This window comes from Colletes latitarsis, chromosome 4 (assembly GCF_051014445.1).
Source record: "Colletes latitarsis isolate SP2378_abdomen chromosome 4, iyColLati1, whole genome shotgun sequence".
NCBI classification, from domain to species: domain Eukaryota; kingdom Metazoa; phylum Arthropoda; class Insecta; order Hymenoptera; family Colletidae; genus Colletes; species Colletes latitarsis.
This window is the reverse complement of record NC_135137.1, coordinates 39,449,631-39,464,583: the sequence shown is the minus strand read 5'-3', so window position 1 is coordinate 39,464,583 and position 14,953 is coordinate 39,449,631. Positions and strand designations below refer to the sequence as shown.

At 44.9% G+C, this 14,953-nt stretch overlaps 1 protein-coding gene across 1 annotated transcript; it reads right to left on the bottom strand.

Annotated features, from left to right (window-relative positions):
• Nucleotides 1–4,531: 4,531 nt before the first annotated feature.
• On the bottom strand, nt 4,532–8,810 carry LOC143341370 (uncharacterized). The gene is made up of 9 exons (XM_076764256.1): nt 7,233–8,810; nt 6,217–6,270; nt 5,897–6,136; nt 5,757–5,825; nt 5,626–5,694; nt 5,429–5,548; nt 5,288–5,353; nt 5,142–5,210; nt 4,532–4,702 (listed from the first exon to the last, which is right to left on the bottom strand). Exons 1-9 carry the CDS (start codon nt 8,808–8,810, stop codon nt 4,532–4,534), a joined length of 2,436 nt encoding a protein of 811 aa, XP_076620371.1.
• Nucleotides 8,811–14,953: the final 6,143 nt, after the last annotated feature.

Genomic DNA, 14,953 nt, shown 5'->3' with positions numbered 1-14,953 from the left:
GTCGTAAATCTGATCGCGTATCTCCCCCGTTTGAAAAGTCCAGTTTGCCTTATTTTTAAGTCTCCGTGTTTAGATTATAACTTTAAGCTTCACGCCTCACCGTGACAGAAGTTATTCTTTATAAAAACAATAATGACCACTTTCTAGCCGTTGCAAAACGATTCTTGTCGAAGCACAGAAAGATCTCGATTATAAATATTCATCGCGGTGACGAAGTTGACGCGAAATCTAAAACGATTGACGGGTGAGAAATTGACTGCACCTTTTGCAACAATTTGCTCCTCGTGGCTTTCTTTGTTTCATCATAGAAATTTACATCGTATTCTTCTCGTACGAATCAGGACGAACATGTTGCACAGTCGAAACGATAAAGGCGAGAGCCAGAGCGTAGAAGTTTCGCAAATACGGTCCAAGGGTCAAACGAGGTCCTAAGAGCGGCAAAAACGGCTTTCTTTTCAGAATAGAAAGTGAATGGCCTTCGGGGCCCAGCCAATCTCCGAGCCGTATTATTATACACAAAAAATGAAGATAAAAAACAAGGAAAACGTCCGACCAGTTATCTAGTTCAATTTAGAATGTTTTATCGCTGTTCGTCGCCTCGATTGCAGTTCGTTTAATTTCGCCAACAATTCTGCGAGATCCCCCCGAGATAAAAAATGATAAATGTCGCGAACCGAAGTCGTAAAATTATGACGACGATCCAGGGACAGGTTTAGTCGAGGGAATTAGCGAGATCGTCGTAGGTTTAATTCTTTGAACTCGGCGATAACGTTCTTGCCGTGCATTGAAATCACCGGACTTGTGTTCCCCACTTATATTACGTTCACTACATCATTATATAACTATCTACTTGTTGCCTTACGCGTTGTTATTTTGTGATATTTTCTTGCAATATTCATTATAATTCTATTTTCTTCGTTAGTTAATAGATTTACGTCAACAGGTTGTTTTTTAAGGGATTCAGAAGTACTCGACTGCAAACTCCGGTTGAAACTTTCTATCGATAAAACAATGCAGCGATTCTAGTAACTGGAACTAACTTTGTATATTATTTTTTTCGTGGATTTATGCATGTTTCATGTACTTAAATATTCGAGCACTCGGAAGTGAAATCCGGAAAATGTTGCAACGGAAACTAAATTTTCTCGATCGTGCGAATCGCGTGTTATCAGTGCAACCGGGAATTGGGTAGCACCGTGACTTTCACGGTCCGATAACGACATTGCCAAGTGTACGAGCAGATAACACGCAGACCGGGTGAACGTTGTGCGTGGGCGGTGTCGCGAATGAACGGAAGTATATCTTCCGTGATTATTCATAGGTCAAACGGTGAAATGTACTTTCACCTTCCGGGCGCTAGAAACGATTCCAGTGATCGATAAGGATTCGGATACAAGGCGAGTTTACTTCCCTGAAGCCGGTGAAAGACGTCGCGTCGATCAGTGAAATTTGTTATTAATGAACCAGCTAAAATTCCGACTTAACGAAGCGGATCGTGACATAATTTAATGTACAAATTCCATACACGGTATTTAAGAGTAAAGAAATAAATATGTGCCTCGTAATCGATTTCTATTTTGTCCATAGAACGCGTTATCTTCGTCTAATAAAATGCTTGTTTCGTTTATGAGACATTATCCAACTTCGACAGATTAAATTTACTACTGCAACATTTTATTTAGAATTTGTGGAATTTAGTTTTGAACGAGAAACTCGTAAAAGGGTGGATAAAACGAAAATAGCCTAGGGCTTGTCTGGAAAAATTCAGAATTAAATTTTTCAATTACGACCATAGTCTTCCGCGTGTAACATTAATAGGATTTCTGAGATAACTGGTAACAACGCGATGCAATCGTAACGTGTATCGTTTCCATCGATAGAAAAAAGTTAACGCGCCTTATGTTCGACGACAGGGAATTCCCTTAAGCAGCTTTCATTCTGTCGATTCGTAACAATTCGCGACAACTTATGGCATCTGCGTCGATTATGCGTGCCCGGCGATAGTAAAACTAAACCGAAACCGTCGTGAGAATGTTCACGATTCATCGACCAAGCTTTTCATTCACCACGTCTCGTAGATTAGACGTAATCGTGGTGAAATCGACGGGGTGCATCGATTAATCGATTCTACGTCGTGACGCAACCCGATGGCCGTGCAACGGTTACGAAATACGCGTCGAACCGTGTTTGTCCACCCGAAATTAAGTAACCACCCACGAAAACTTTTAAATTATAGCTCTTTCTTGGTCTGTAAGGTCCAGAAAATAATTTATGTGCGCGTGCAGGGGATTTTTAAAGGTGTAGGTATGATTAGAAAAAAGTCCTCGGAACTTGAGAAAATTAATCTATGTCGTGACACAAGGGCTACCCTATTTATATTTTTATTTATTTGTTAGGTGAACTGTAGCCCTTTGATACAGGTGATACAAACAATAGAAAAGTGTGTACAGAAAGTAAAGATATAATACATAAACAAAATATAGTGATACATACGATAAAATAAAGTAGGATAAAAGCCAAGCGAAGATAAAGATGTACAGTAATAGATAACACTAGATAGAGCTAATTATTCTAACGACAGAGAGTCTGAAGGGGTCAGAATTAATACTGAAACTACTGTTTCCTTTGATGAGATATTAATTAAAATAATTAGTGCATGACGATTGATCGACGTCGTTCGCCAGTTTCAAGACCCGATTGTATTTACATTTCAAAGTTTTCGCCTTCTATTAATCGATGAAGCGATTAAATGCAATTTATCAAGTTCCGTAGGCGGTGAGAGTCGATCAACGAACCGATCCTCTCCTTTTTGGGGCAAACAACAATCGTTGCGTCACGTGAGAAATTGCATCTGCTCCGATCGTGAACGGAACGTCCGGTTTTGTTTTATTCTCCCTTTCTCGGGCCACGTAATTCGCCATCTCGTAACGTGACGCACACGCCCGCTACTTATGGCCGATTTCTGGTGGAATATTTCGCGAACGCACGTCTACGAAGGATTCTCGATCTCTTTCTCGGTAGAAAGTGTGGGATCGATCATTTCTGGGGCCTGGAAGTAGGTGATTTTGGAAAGTCCGTTCTCCGGGCTGGTAAACAACCTTACGCCAAATTAAAGTCTTTCGAACAACAAAGGTAATCAGGATTCGTCTCGAGACGCCTACGATTTTAACGCTTATCTCTTTTTGTCAGCTAGATTTTATCAGAATATTCAAGATACTTTCGTAGACTGGACCGGTCCAGATTTTCGCTCCCTTTACGTTCTCGTTACGCAACATCAGGGCGCCTCCACATTTGTCGCGCCTTAATTATGAAAGTATAACGTAACGTTGACGCAATCGACAAGCGTGCACGTTGTTCGTTTCATCGGTTACCGAATAACGCCTTTTTCCCAGCGATCCAATTCATCGCAAGAATTACGGAACTCCTTGAAAGAATCGATTACGCCCTAAACGAGTATGTTTCTTTGCCACGTATGTCAGAGGCCGCGTGTCACGGAAACGATCGTCGAGATCAGATCGTTAGCTAAGGGTCACATGCCCAATTGTAGAAGTTTTCGATAGCAAATCATTATAGATGCTTAATGATCGCTTTTAAAGTTTATCTCGAGTGCTTACAGTTCACATGGAGCGAGGGAAAGGGTGTTAAGTAATAATTTTTGTATTTTATAAAAATCACTTGTGCAACTAATCTTCAATTCCGGATTACGGTGACCACGAAGCACAAAAGTCGAGTCGCGTTTGGTCGATCGGAACGAATCGAAGTCGAATCAGGTCGAATTAAAAGTAACTCTACTCGATGACGTGTCCTGCATCCTTGGATTATATTCGTAGTGAATAATTACCTGTGTAGCCACGTAACCTCAGTCGTTGCACGATAACACCTAATCGTAATTTCGTTTCACTTCGCTAAACCGTTCTAAACATTTTTTCCAATTTAACAATCAAAACACTCGCAGGGAAGCACTCGTCTTTATTATTCACAAGCGACGTTTGTACAGAGGGAAATGATCTATGGTGTTTTTAGACGCCAAAACTCGTCTAAACTACCCCCTTGAAACGTTCAATGGATCCACAATCGTCTTTTACACAAACTGTATACAAGCGTACCGATTTTTCAATTAGCTTTCAGTAATGACAGCCGAATCTAAAAGGTTGTCACTCTTTGCCTGGATCGTCGTTGCGGCGTACCAGTGCTTCCGGTTTGGGTCAGACGCGGAGGGGTCTCGTAAGAGGCAGGCGTGCCATAAGAGGGGCGCGGTGGACCGTACACGGGTTTTTCCGGTTCCTGTGAACTGTTCGAGGAAGCAGCCAGGAGACCCGAAAAGGAGGTTATTAAAGAGGCAACCAACTTTAATATTGCGTTAAAGATAGCTTTGATCGAGGAACCGACCGTGGCGAGTGGGTTTTCCGGCGCCCCACCTTGCTGGAAAGTTGACAAGTACATTGTTATAAGAGAGGGGTCTTCGATTTGTTCTGAGTCGTGCAAGTGCAAAAGAAAAATAGGAAGAGAAACATGTGCGCTTCGAAGGAGACTAGATCGTCGAAAGAACCATACTCACAGGATGATAAGAGTCTCCACCATAGTTCGTGGGGGCTGCATAAGTGTCCCTATGGCCGCCGCTGGATCCTGCGCTGGACCCGGCGACCGATCCTGCGATCACCGCTTTCACGAGGCTCGTTATGTCCGATTTGCCTTTGCCGTTCTGAAATACGTCCAATAATAAGAGAAGCATTAACGAGGGTTCTTGGGTAATCAGAACGTTTGATGTTCGATATTAAATTGCAGCCACTTTGCGTTTTGGTGTCGTTAACCTTCATTTGGCGACTTCAAAGTGATGTGTCCGAGCCAATTGTGAAGAAGATAACATAGTACTTTAAAATACATCAAATTGACGTCACCAGTTGATGGTTAACCCTGGTACAAAGAGCTCAGGGTTCATTTTGACCCATAGAAACTCGATTAGAGACCTTGTATAGGAATTAACGAAACTCAGCACGAGGATTAATTAGTTTCCTATGCGAAGAAGAGACTTTCAGTCGAGACGTTGGTTCACGGTGGTATATACGAGACTGGTTTATTGATGAAACGATCAATTTATTGGTGAAAGACAACGATTGGTTAACAGAAAGGTCAATGCGTACTTTGCTAAGACTAGAGACGATTCCGGCGACCAGGTTAGTCAGCGGCGGCATCTTCCCAGGCGCAGGCGGCTGGAAATAAAAACGACGATGACGATTACGTGCTCGAGAGTCACTTTTAAAGGGATTACGTTAATTGTAATTATTACCTCGAGCAGGGGACCGAGGGAAGTTTTTACCAGGGCACCGATGGACGATCCACCTTTTCCCGGGGGCTGAAATTCACGCGTTAGCCTCCGGCATTAACGAGCGTGACAGTAATACTCGATTCTGAAAAGAGTTATATTTACGTTGCTGCTCTGGTGACTCAGCGGCACGATCAGGGGGCCTGAGAGGGGCCCGATCAACGGCGCGCTCAATTGGAGGAGCGGTGTCAGAATCGCTGCAGAGTCCCTGCGTCCTTCCGGGCCCTGAAACAGATCTCCTTACTGTCTTTGTTTCGATCTTTACCTTGTCCTCCCGCGCTGGAAATCGCCTGGCAACTCACTGCGCTGAGCTGCAACAAGATGGGCACCAACAGTCCAGGGATATCGACGCCAGGATTCTCTCCGTCTCCCTAAAAATACGAACGTTTCACCTCGACGTTGGTTCGTTGCTTTCGGGGATTTCAAGTTTTACCTCCGACAGCTCTTCCAGAAGCGGAAGACCAGCCTGGAGCACGTCGCGAATATCGGCGTCGGATTCGGGCTGAAGGAAAAACGTTAAACGTTTATAATGTTCGAGTATTAGAGCTACGATCGCGCGATCAACGATCTTACGTCGCTGAGATCGTCCAAGATCGGAGCGGCGAGTTGAAGCAAAGAGATCACGGCTTGAACGGAACCACCCGGTTCCTCCTCCTCTTCCGAGGACTCGGACTCCGAACTGCCGCTCTCGTCGGAGCTGTCTTCTTTGTCCCCGTCATTGTCGTCATCGTCGTCGCCGCCATTCCCATCACCGTCGCCACCGTCTTCGTCGCTGGTCTTCTCGCTGCCGCTGTCGTCGTCGTCGTCGTCGTCCTATAAATTCGAATTTCCCCGAATAAAGAAATCGCGTAAGGGATTATCGTTAGTGGAAGTATGGTCGAAAGCAAACGTACCTCGAGCCGTTGCGCCAGAATCGTCCGATTACGATTTCCATGTCGCGAAGAGGACTGAAAAGAACACAATCGACTTCAATAAGTTTCCATCGACCGTACGTTTCGCGCGATTCCACGCACGGTTCGCTGACCAACGGAAACGAAGTCACCGATCCCTCGAGGGGCGTGCAGATTCGATCGAGCGAACAGAAAAATTCGCGACGATATATTTTTCGGGTTGCAGAACGTCACTGCGAACCTTGCCGCCACAAAATAATTCACTTTCTCGAGTTTGAGGTCGATCGATCCTTCTTCCGGTCTCTGCACTTCGATTTTGCGAATCCTATACACGCAAGAGGCACTTTCAATTTTATTAAACACGAGCGCACGAAATATCCAGCCGTAAAAATGGCGTCGATATCCGCGGTGTTCGGCCGCGCATCGCGTACGGCTAGCTTCTTAGCCGTTAATTTCTTTTAATCGCATTTGTTCACGGCACTCCTTTCACCGCCCTAATTAGCTTAAATGACAGTTCTCGTTCTGTTCGTGCTTCTCTCTACACGGACTACTTTGACACGCGCGTTCCTTTCTCCGCTTTAATCGTCGCAATTTGCGGTTGTCCGTGTCTGATCACACCCAGACTACTTTTACTCGCTGCACAGTCCAGTAGAATTAGCCTTTTCACGGGAAAGGTATTCAAATTTTAAGGTTCTCGAAAATACGACCGACCGTACGTATCGAAAGTTTGCGAAATTAGCACTTTCTTCGCGAACCCCGGACATTTCGAAAGCAAAATTAAATAATTAACGCTCGTAACGCTAATGAAACTCGTCTAAAAGTTATACAGGGTGTTCGGCCATCCCTGGGAAAAATTGTAATGGGAGATTCTAGAGGCCAAAATAGGGAAGAAATTGATATTCTTGATTTTCGTCTTATTTTGGCCTCTAAAATCTCCCATTACAATTTTTACCCTGTACCACCCAGCTCTCCCCAGATTTGGGCGTTTCTAATTCGACCGGACTAACGAGCGAACTTACCGGCCGTTCGGGGTAAGTCTGCGTCCTTTGAGGGGTGGTGAACTTCTGAGTGGTGAGCTTCTGAGGCTGGAGCGGGGGCGGTGTCAGGTCCACGGGCAAGGTATCGTTCTTCCTGAGCGTCAGAAAAGCCTTGATGAGCCTGCTGATCGTCGACGGTCGTTTTGGAGTCTTCTCGGTCTTCTGCGGTTGCTTGTTCGAGCTCTCCTTCTTCTTCTTCTCTTGCTTCTTCTTCTCGTTCCTGTTCAACGATTCCGTCACCTGACTTCCATCATCGAACACCACGTTGATCTGTCCCGACTCGTTCGTGATCGTGTAATTCGTGTCGAAATAAGGCGGGAACTGATCGGGAGGATTCCTGGTGGGCACCGCGTAGTATTTGTCCTTGTCCGTCTTCAGGGTGGTCGGTTCGCTGGTATCCTCTCGCGTGATTGTGATCACCGCCTCGAAGGGGAGCCTGAAGAGCGGCTTCAACGGGTTCGAAACGTTCTTCTGGGTGGTCAGATCCACGCTCTTCACCGGCAGCGGGATCTCCTCGTTGAAGATCAATGGTCTCAGAGTGGTGAACATGATGTCCGAGGGCTGAAGGCCGATATTGTTGGAGATGTTCCTCTCGACACCGTCGAAGAAGTACCTCGTGACGAACGGATCGTTGGGGAACTTGATGCTGTCGATGGTGGTCACAGGAAGGTACGTCCGCGGGGGTGGGGAGACCGTGTTGAAGTTCTTGAAGATGTCGTTGCCCTTTATGTCCAAGACAGGCCCGAAATCAGGGAACGAAGGGACGAACAGGTGTTCCGCGCCTCCCACTTTCAAGGAGTTCGCTGCCTGGAAGGCTTCCTTAAAGTCCTGCTCCTTGATCCTGGGCCTCGGAACATTAATGTTCGCGGTTATTGCTAGTGGGCTGTGAATCGTGGTGTCCGCGACCCCGAGGGCCGCGAAGGTCGAGAAAGGCTGACGATTTCCCAGTCCGATGTTCGCCGTGTTGGGCAAATTCGAAACGGCGATCGGCTTCTCCTTAGGCGTAGAGAAATTCGTCAGTCTAGAAGGAATCCTGGCGTTGTCGGGTTGGCGGCCATTTTCCGCGGGCCTGACGGTCCCGAGGTTCATGTTACGTTCGAAGTTTCTCGGGTCCCCGTAATTTCTAACGTTCTCCGCGTACCTGGAGTTCCCCATGTTCATCGCAGTGGCGTAGACTCGCGTGTTCCCGGATTGCTTGGCGTTCTCAGCGACCCTGAATCCCGAATTGTTGCGCGACTGCTTAACGTTGCTGGGATTTCTGATATTCTCGGAAGCCTTTGGCGTCTCCTTCACCGCGGCCAACGTGATGTTTATCTTGGACGCCATCAGCCCCATCACGTACTTCGCCCAGGCCACCAGATCGTCCTTGGTCGCGATCTTCAATGGCAGCTGGATCTCCAGAACCTTCGGGGCGTTGGAGAACCCGTTTTTCCCGTCGCCAGAGGCGTCCCCCGGCGATCGTTTCGTAGGAGGTGCAGGCATCGAGATCACCAGATTGGTGGCCAGGAGCGCAAGGACCGGAAACGACCTCGGCGACCCTCTCGACAGTAAAAACAACATTCTGAACGGTTTCCTTTTTCGTCCCGAACAAATATCGATGTCTTTAACAGCGACTAAAGTACAGGCGGTCGCTTTCGATCGTCGCGAATTCGTTCGACGAATTCATTTCCGCACAACGGGCGCGCCGAGCGCCTCGATCACTGCGTTTCCGGAACCGGCCGCGTGTTCCCCATTGTTCGCGACGGGAACGGAACTTGTAGACTGGGAAAATAATAAAATGGAAAATCGATCGTGAAACGCGACGGTAGAAACTGAAAGGATCCGTGGAAAAGCGATTGTTTTATAGTGGACGTGCCATCGATCGTCCCTTTCCTTCCTGATCGTGGAAGCGTGCACTTTTTCCGTGCATCGTCCACCTCGATCGGGATATTGGCATTCCTAATGACAGTGCAACGCGCCGCTGCAAGTGCGTTCACTTCCGTCGTTGCGCTCGCCGCTGGCCGTCGAGGGTGCAATTACTCGTAGGAGGTCCGCCTTGGGGTTCGTGCACCCGACGACAGCCTTTCGCAACGATCGCAGAACCGCCTAATCTTGGCGAACGTGTGGAAACGGCCCAGGACACTCGGTATCGGCCACGCAATACGCCGATTTACTAATCGACTTTCGCGATTAACCTCTCCGGGTGCACCAGCTAGGCGAAAATCGACGATTTCCACAAAGTCCTTCCATTAGACCGCGATTTCAGATGGAATGCGAGTATACGTTACGTTGTACGAACGTTTTGAGCTTCTTTAAACACATTGTGTCGATGCAAGTTACGTAAAATAACTGGATGCCATGTTGGAACTGCGTACTGTGGGCTACTTGCCTTGAAAAGGCGTTCAGAAGTCCTTTGGAATTGAAGGAAAAGGGTTCATCGAATTCTGATATGATGAAACATCTTGCCACCAGTATCGCGTACGAGTGTTAATTAATTTAACTTGGATGAGAGTTTACGTTTGCATTACAGTTGTTTAATCAGTAAATAGTTGGTAATATTCGACCATCCACGGTGTGCCAATTTCTTCTTCCCAATAAGAATTTTAAATTGCGTAGAGAACCATCGATGGAAAGTTAAGCTAATTGCATACATTTTAGATATTGATAGCGCAATCGAGGCGGTTATATAAGAAATTGATGGCGTCATCGAATGATAAATTCATGCAAATGCGATCCGGATAGACACTACATTTGCTGAGACTAAATCTAATTGTAGAATAACACTAATACTCGTTTCGAAAGAGAAGCACCGAGTAGTAACAGTCAGGCTTTATACGAAATTTTACGTTATTACTAACGATTAAATTACAAAATAATTAATCGAACATAATTGGTATCGAAAGCGTGATTATATCGCAAGAGACTATGATAATTATTCGTTGGAGTTAAAATATTTAAATTACTCGCGAAAGAATGCGGGGTTAAGACGTTAAATGAGATATTGTGCCAGTTTACGAGAAGCAAATTAGTCATTAATAATACGCATTAAAATACAGAAGACGTTGATAGTTGCTGTTTTTCATTTAAGATCCTTAATGATCCTATCGATTGCTCTACGACTGGACTTTCTTATGCAGATCCTGAATCTAGATTGCATAATTTAGCTATCAAATTTTTTATAGCGTTTGTAATAAGTCGATGACTATTCGTTCGAACGAAGGAAAGAGATTTTGCAACACGTTTCGAATACCGTGAAAGTTCTGAAACAATGTCGCTGTCTTTTTACGATCGTACTGTTCCGCGAGTCAAGAAGCACGACGATGCATCGCAAAAATGCAGTTTACACTCGAGTGATATCTCGCCAACGTCTCATGGTCGCGGAACAATACTTAAATTTCTCTTAACGCGAACGAATCGATCTTCGATTTCCGAGAAAAACTTTTGTACCAATCAGAGATCGCAGTATCCATTTCCGGATTTTTTAAAAATCGTGTTCTGGCCTCTCGAAGCGCACAGTGGGAACGCAAGAATCGAGAGACGCGGAGATCTAGAAACGAACGATCGATAGAGGTAGTAGGGCGATCCCTTGTTGGTCGTAGCCGTGATCGCGATCTTGAAATGTCAGGCAGTTAACAATGAGCTCGGCGGTCGGTGAACGATCTCTCGCTACGATCGTTGGCTGTTTCCAGTAAGGAACAAAGCAAGGACAAGTTTAAGGCGCTCCCACGCCGATGAAAGTTACCACGCTGGTTTGCTGGTGTTTATTAAGTCAATCATGCATGGTTCTCCAAGCAAATTAACGGTTTTGCTCGTGTTGAATCGAGAATACGTCGGACCCGCCTTGCAGCAGGTTCGCTTCGCCTAGATCTCGCTGGAATCTAGAAGATATCGCTTCTGGGTCGTATTTAATGCCACTTACCTCGAACGAAGTTAACTTCATCCGTGACGAAGTTTCTCGAATAAAATATCCAAGTAGAAGTATCTCGAGTCAGCCGACCTAGAAAAACCGACCCACAAGCTGAAAAGGGGACAGAACATTTGTAGAATCTACCCACATTTTCCATATTTTTAATACAGAAATGCCCATAGAATAAAGTAGAATTGATACTGAGTCTTATAATTTAATTACAAATCGTAGATCTGATTTTCAAATGAGGGAATTTTAATGACAAAAAATTGAAGCCTCGTTACATATTCATTAGCGTGGAAATCTTGTTGATCGAGTTTCCATGATTTTATTTCATCGGGTTAATCGTAAATTTTGCTTCATCAGAGCACGATAAAATGTATAAAAATATGGAAAAAGAAACAAAGGAGAGGAAGGGAATTGCGCGAGCTACGGGCAACGATCGATAGATATCTGATGGATCAGTGGATGACCAGCGAGGAAACGAGTCCGAGGTTCGATTACGGTATCTCGTGGATCATCCTCGGTCGAACAGGTTTCACAAGCTATCGTGGACTCGAGTTGCCTTACAACGTACACCGTTAGATCGGTTTACTGACCAGCCTCAAGCGACTCTATCGTGCCATAACGATCGCACCAGATGCCGGTCGGCCTCCTTTTAAGGCGTAGATCCTTTCAAGGTCGCGTTACCCGATAGAATTTCAATCGCTCGCGCGCAGTTTAACGGCCGCCGATCTCTCGGAAACTTTCTGAATGACCCAATACAGCGAACATCGAATGGAAAGTTCGCGATGCAGCTTTTCGACTTTCGTCAAGGCCATAATTTTGCCAACGATCACGCGAAATATGAGGACGACCCGTACGGAAGGACGACGTGTTTTAGGAAGGTCCGTTGCCCAAGCGAATCTTCGTTCATTCGCAATTTATGGCCATGCAAGTTCGTTGAAATTCTAAACGCCACTCTGTTTTTGCCTTCTGCCGAAAATACGTCCTCATGAATTAAATATTAATTGTATGAAATATCGTGAAAGCTGTACGTCGCAATTTAGCTTGGGATCCATTCCTCCCCAAATCGTTTGGGGCTTCGTGGTTTCGATCTCGAATTTCGCGTGGCTCGGGCAGAAAGTCAAGAGAAGGCCTTTCACTTCGTCCCCTTCTGTATCGTTGCGAAACCGTGTTAAATTTGTCAACAATAAACGATTAATTGCGCCTCGTTTTTGGCGAGAATAATGTCTGGTAAATTAAAGCGTCCCGAACATCGATACTCGTTTTCTGCAGTTGGAAACTTCGCCTCGTAATTTTAGTGTTCTCGATCGAGTCGAACGTTTCCTTCCTATTTCGCGTTGTACGCTAGCAAACGACGTCGTAACGATGTGTAACGACAACGGCAATTAGCTGGCTTTCACGATCAGAAAATCATCCCGTTGCTCTCCGCTAAATATAGATTTTTTAGCAACTTAGAGACGCTTCACCGAGTACACCACAGACCAGAGAGAAAAGACCGAAGCGCACGACAGTAACGGACTTTCTATTGCTCGAATAGGTGGCCGCTATCAGGACGTTTGCCTCTGAGCATCATTTCGCGACGTTATTAATATGGTCGCCGTTTACCGCAAACTCGCAGAAAGAGGAAAACATTTTCTTTAAACAAAACTTTACGCGGGCAAAGAGAGCCAGTATACTGCAATAACCTGAATTGTGGCTGTACAATATTTCTTCTCGTGGAATAACCAAAGAAATGAATGTGGTTGAATCTGTTTGCCCCTCTCGAACGCATGGCTTCCTCAGAAAATTTAAAATATCTGTAGCAAATACCGCCTCCTAATTAGCCCGCTAAATCGAGGCGTTTGATCGTAATAACAGTTCTTCCGTGCGGTTAATTCTCGATGTGAAAGGGAAACGGAACAGCACGAGAGAGAATTAAATCGCTTATGGACCGGATACGCTTATCCAATTAGATAATATAAGTAGCGATCGACACGATCGTCACAGCGGCTGTGGCGCAATCACCGTAATTGCACGCGAGGCATCGACGAACGTATTTTCGGACGCGTCTGGAGAAAATTCTACGACAGTTCTACGCGGACAGGAATAAAAACTGGTTTCCTTTCATTCGCGATCGGATTAAAATCGGGGCGACAGTTTTACGGGTCATCGATCCGCGCGCGCCATTTACACCGGGCGACATTTCGCGGATTCGTAAAAAAGAACGCGTAAAGTCATAGTTGCACAAACCTTATCATAAGTAACTCTGTAACGGCTTGCGAAATTTTAAAGTTCGCTTCGTTTCATCGACACTTCGCGATCGGGATTGACGTGAAACCAGGGTACTGGACAACCTGGTCGATTAAAGATCAATAACCTATAGATCCGTTATCAGCAGGAAAACGACCGGAGGTGCCTCCGCCTGGCGATCGTGAACGAAAGCAACAATAATCCGGGTCCCTGGTGACCGGTTCCGCGGTTGTCGGTAAAATCGCGATCGATCGTTGATCCAGCCTTGTCCACTGCAATCGAACGCACTACGTTGTAAATCGTTGGCCTCCAACCTTCTGATTGACTCTTGAATTTAATTACAATACGATTTTAATGCATCGCCGGTTTCTTTTTATTCGACGTAACGCGCGCAGCTGGTTGTTTTTCTTATAACAGCCCTGGAAAGTACGTCACAATTCGCAACATTGTAAAAAGATCAGAGGAAGTGATAACTGTAAGGAAAATTAACAAGACAGAGTGCATTCAGTTTTCAATAACTTTATTCTTATCGTAACGTGTTATCTTAAGTACAAACTTGCGTGTATATAATTGGAATAATAAATTATTACTTTTACTTTGTGTTAAATGTTATCTGCTGCTTGTAGATACCTGTGTGGTATTTTAAACTATTTAAGAATATTAATAATGACAGTAATAGTTGCAATAATCTCAATAGTTTTAGTATTTCCAGCAGTTTGAGTAGGAAAAAGCAGTACCTGTTGCAGTTGCAGTAGGTTGTTTCCTGAAAACAGAGCAAATAATAATCTCGAAAATAGGGCAAACCATCTACGCTAATATCGTAGATCAGTCGTTTTGCAAATCCTATTTATATCTCGTGCAACATCGTTCGGTCATAATTAGTCAACGTTTTGGACGCAATCGAGAATGCTCGAAACGGCACGAACACGGTAGTACGAGTTCAACAGTCTAATTACATGCAAATCGTGCGACTACAAGGTTAGCAACACTCGCGGTGCCGGCTGGTTCAGTTTCAGGATATCGATGCACATACGATTCTTAATGTTGAACCTAGTCGGCGTTGCGAAAGTAATAATTACGGTTACACGTCGCGAAAAGGTTGACAGAAATACCTTCTCCTGTACGTTCTTATTTTTTTCCAAATTCCTGGCAACGATAATTGCCCGACGATTAACGGGGGGCCATTAGCGCCGGACAAAACGTGCCCCAGAAAACTGCGAAATATGCTCTGTCTTAAACGAGATATACAAATGCTCGTCGTGCATGATTTCTTTCGTCTAGCTTATCTCGCGAATCTCATCGCGATTAATCAAATTTGCGGAAGGAAACTGCAAATCGGTTTTCCGATCACCTATACGAGTCAGGGAAAAGATGGGAACCTCTTCGATTTATTACTGAATAATGAAATGAATAATTGAATAGTGGAAAGTGTCAGTATTTACGTCTCGGATAATCATAATCGTTATTGGATACTTTCACCAAGTTTGCTTATTAGTGAAATATAAATCAGTGAAACAATCAAATTGTATCGTTTATACTATGTTATAAAAAGATATAACGATTTAATTCGTATCTGGTGAAA

What these genes read in the sequence shown, in the direction of transcription:
- LOC143341370 (XM_076764256.1), bottom strand. Translation starts at nt 8,810, where the DNA reads ATGTTGTTTTTACTGTCGAGAGGGTCGCCGAGGTCGTTTCCGGTCCTT. An exon ending in TCTTGTTGCAGCTCAGCGCA is followed by an intron (nt 5,549 to 5,625) that starts GTGAGTTGCCAG and finishes GATCTGTTTCAG; the next exon opens with GGCCCGGAAGGACGCAGGGA. An exon ending in CCCTCGGTCCCCTGCTCGAG is followed by an intron (nt 5,211 to 5,287) that starts GTAATAATTACA and finishes TTTTATTTCCAG; the next exon opens with CCGCCTGCGCCTGGGAAGAT.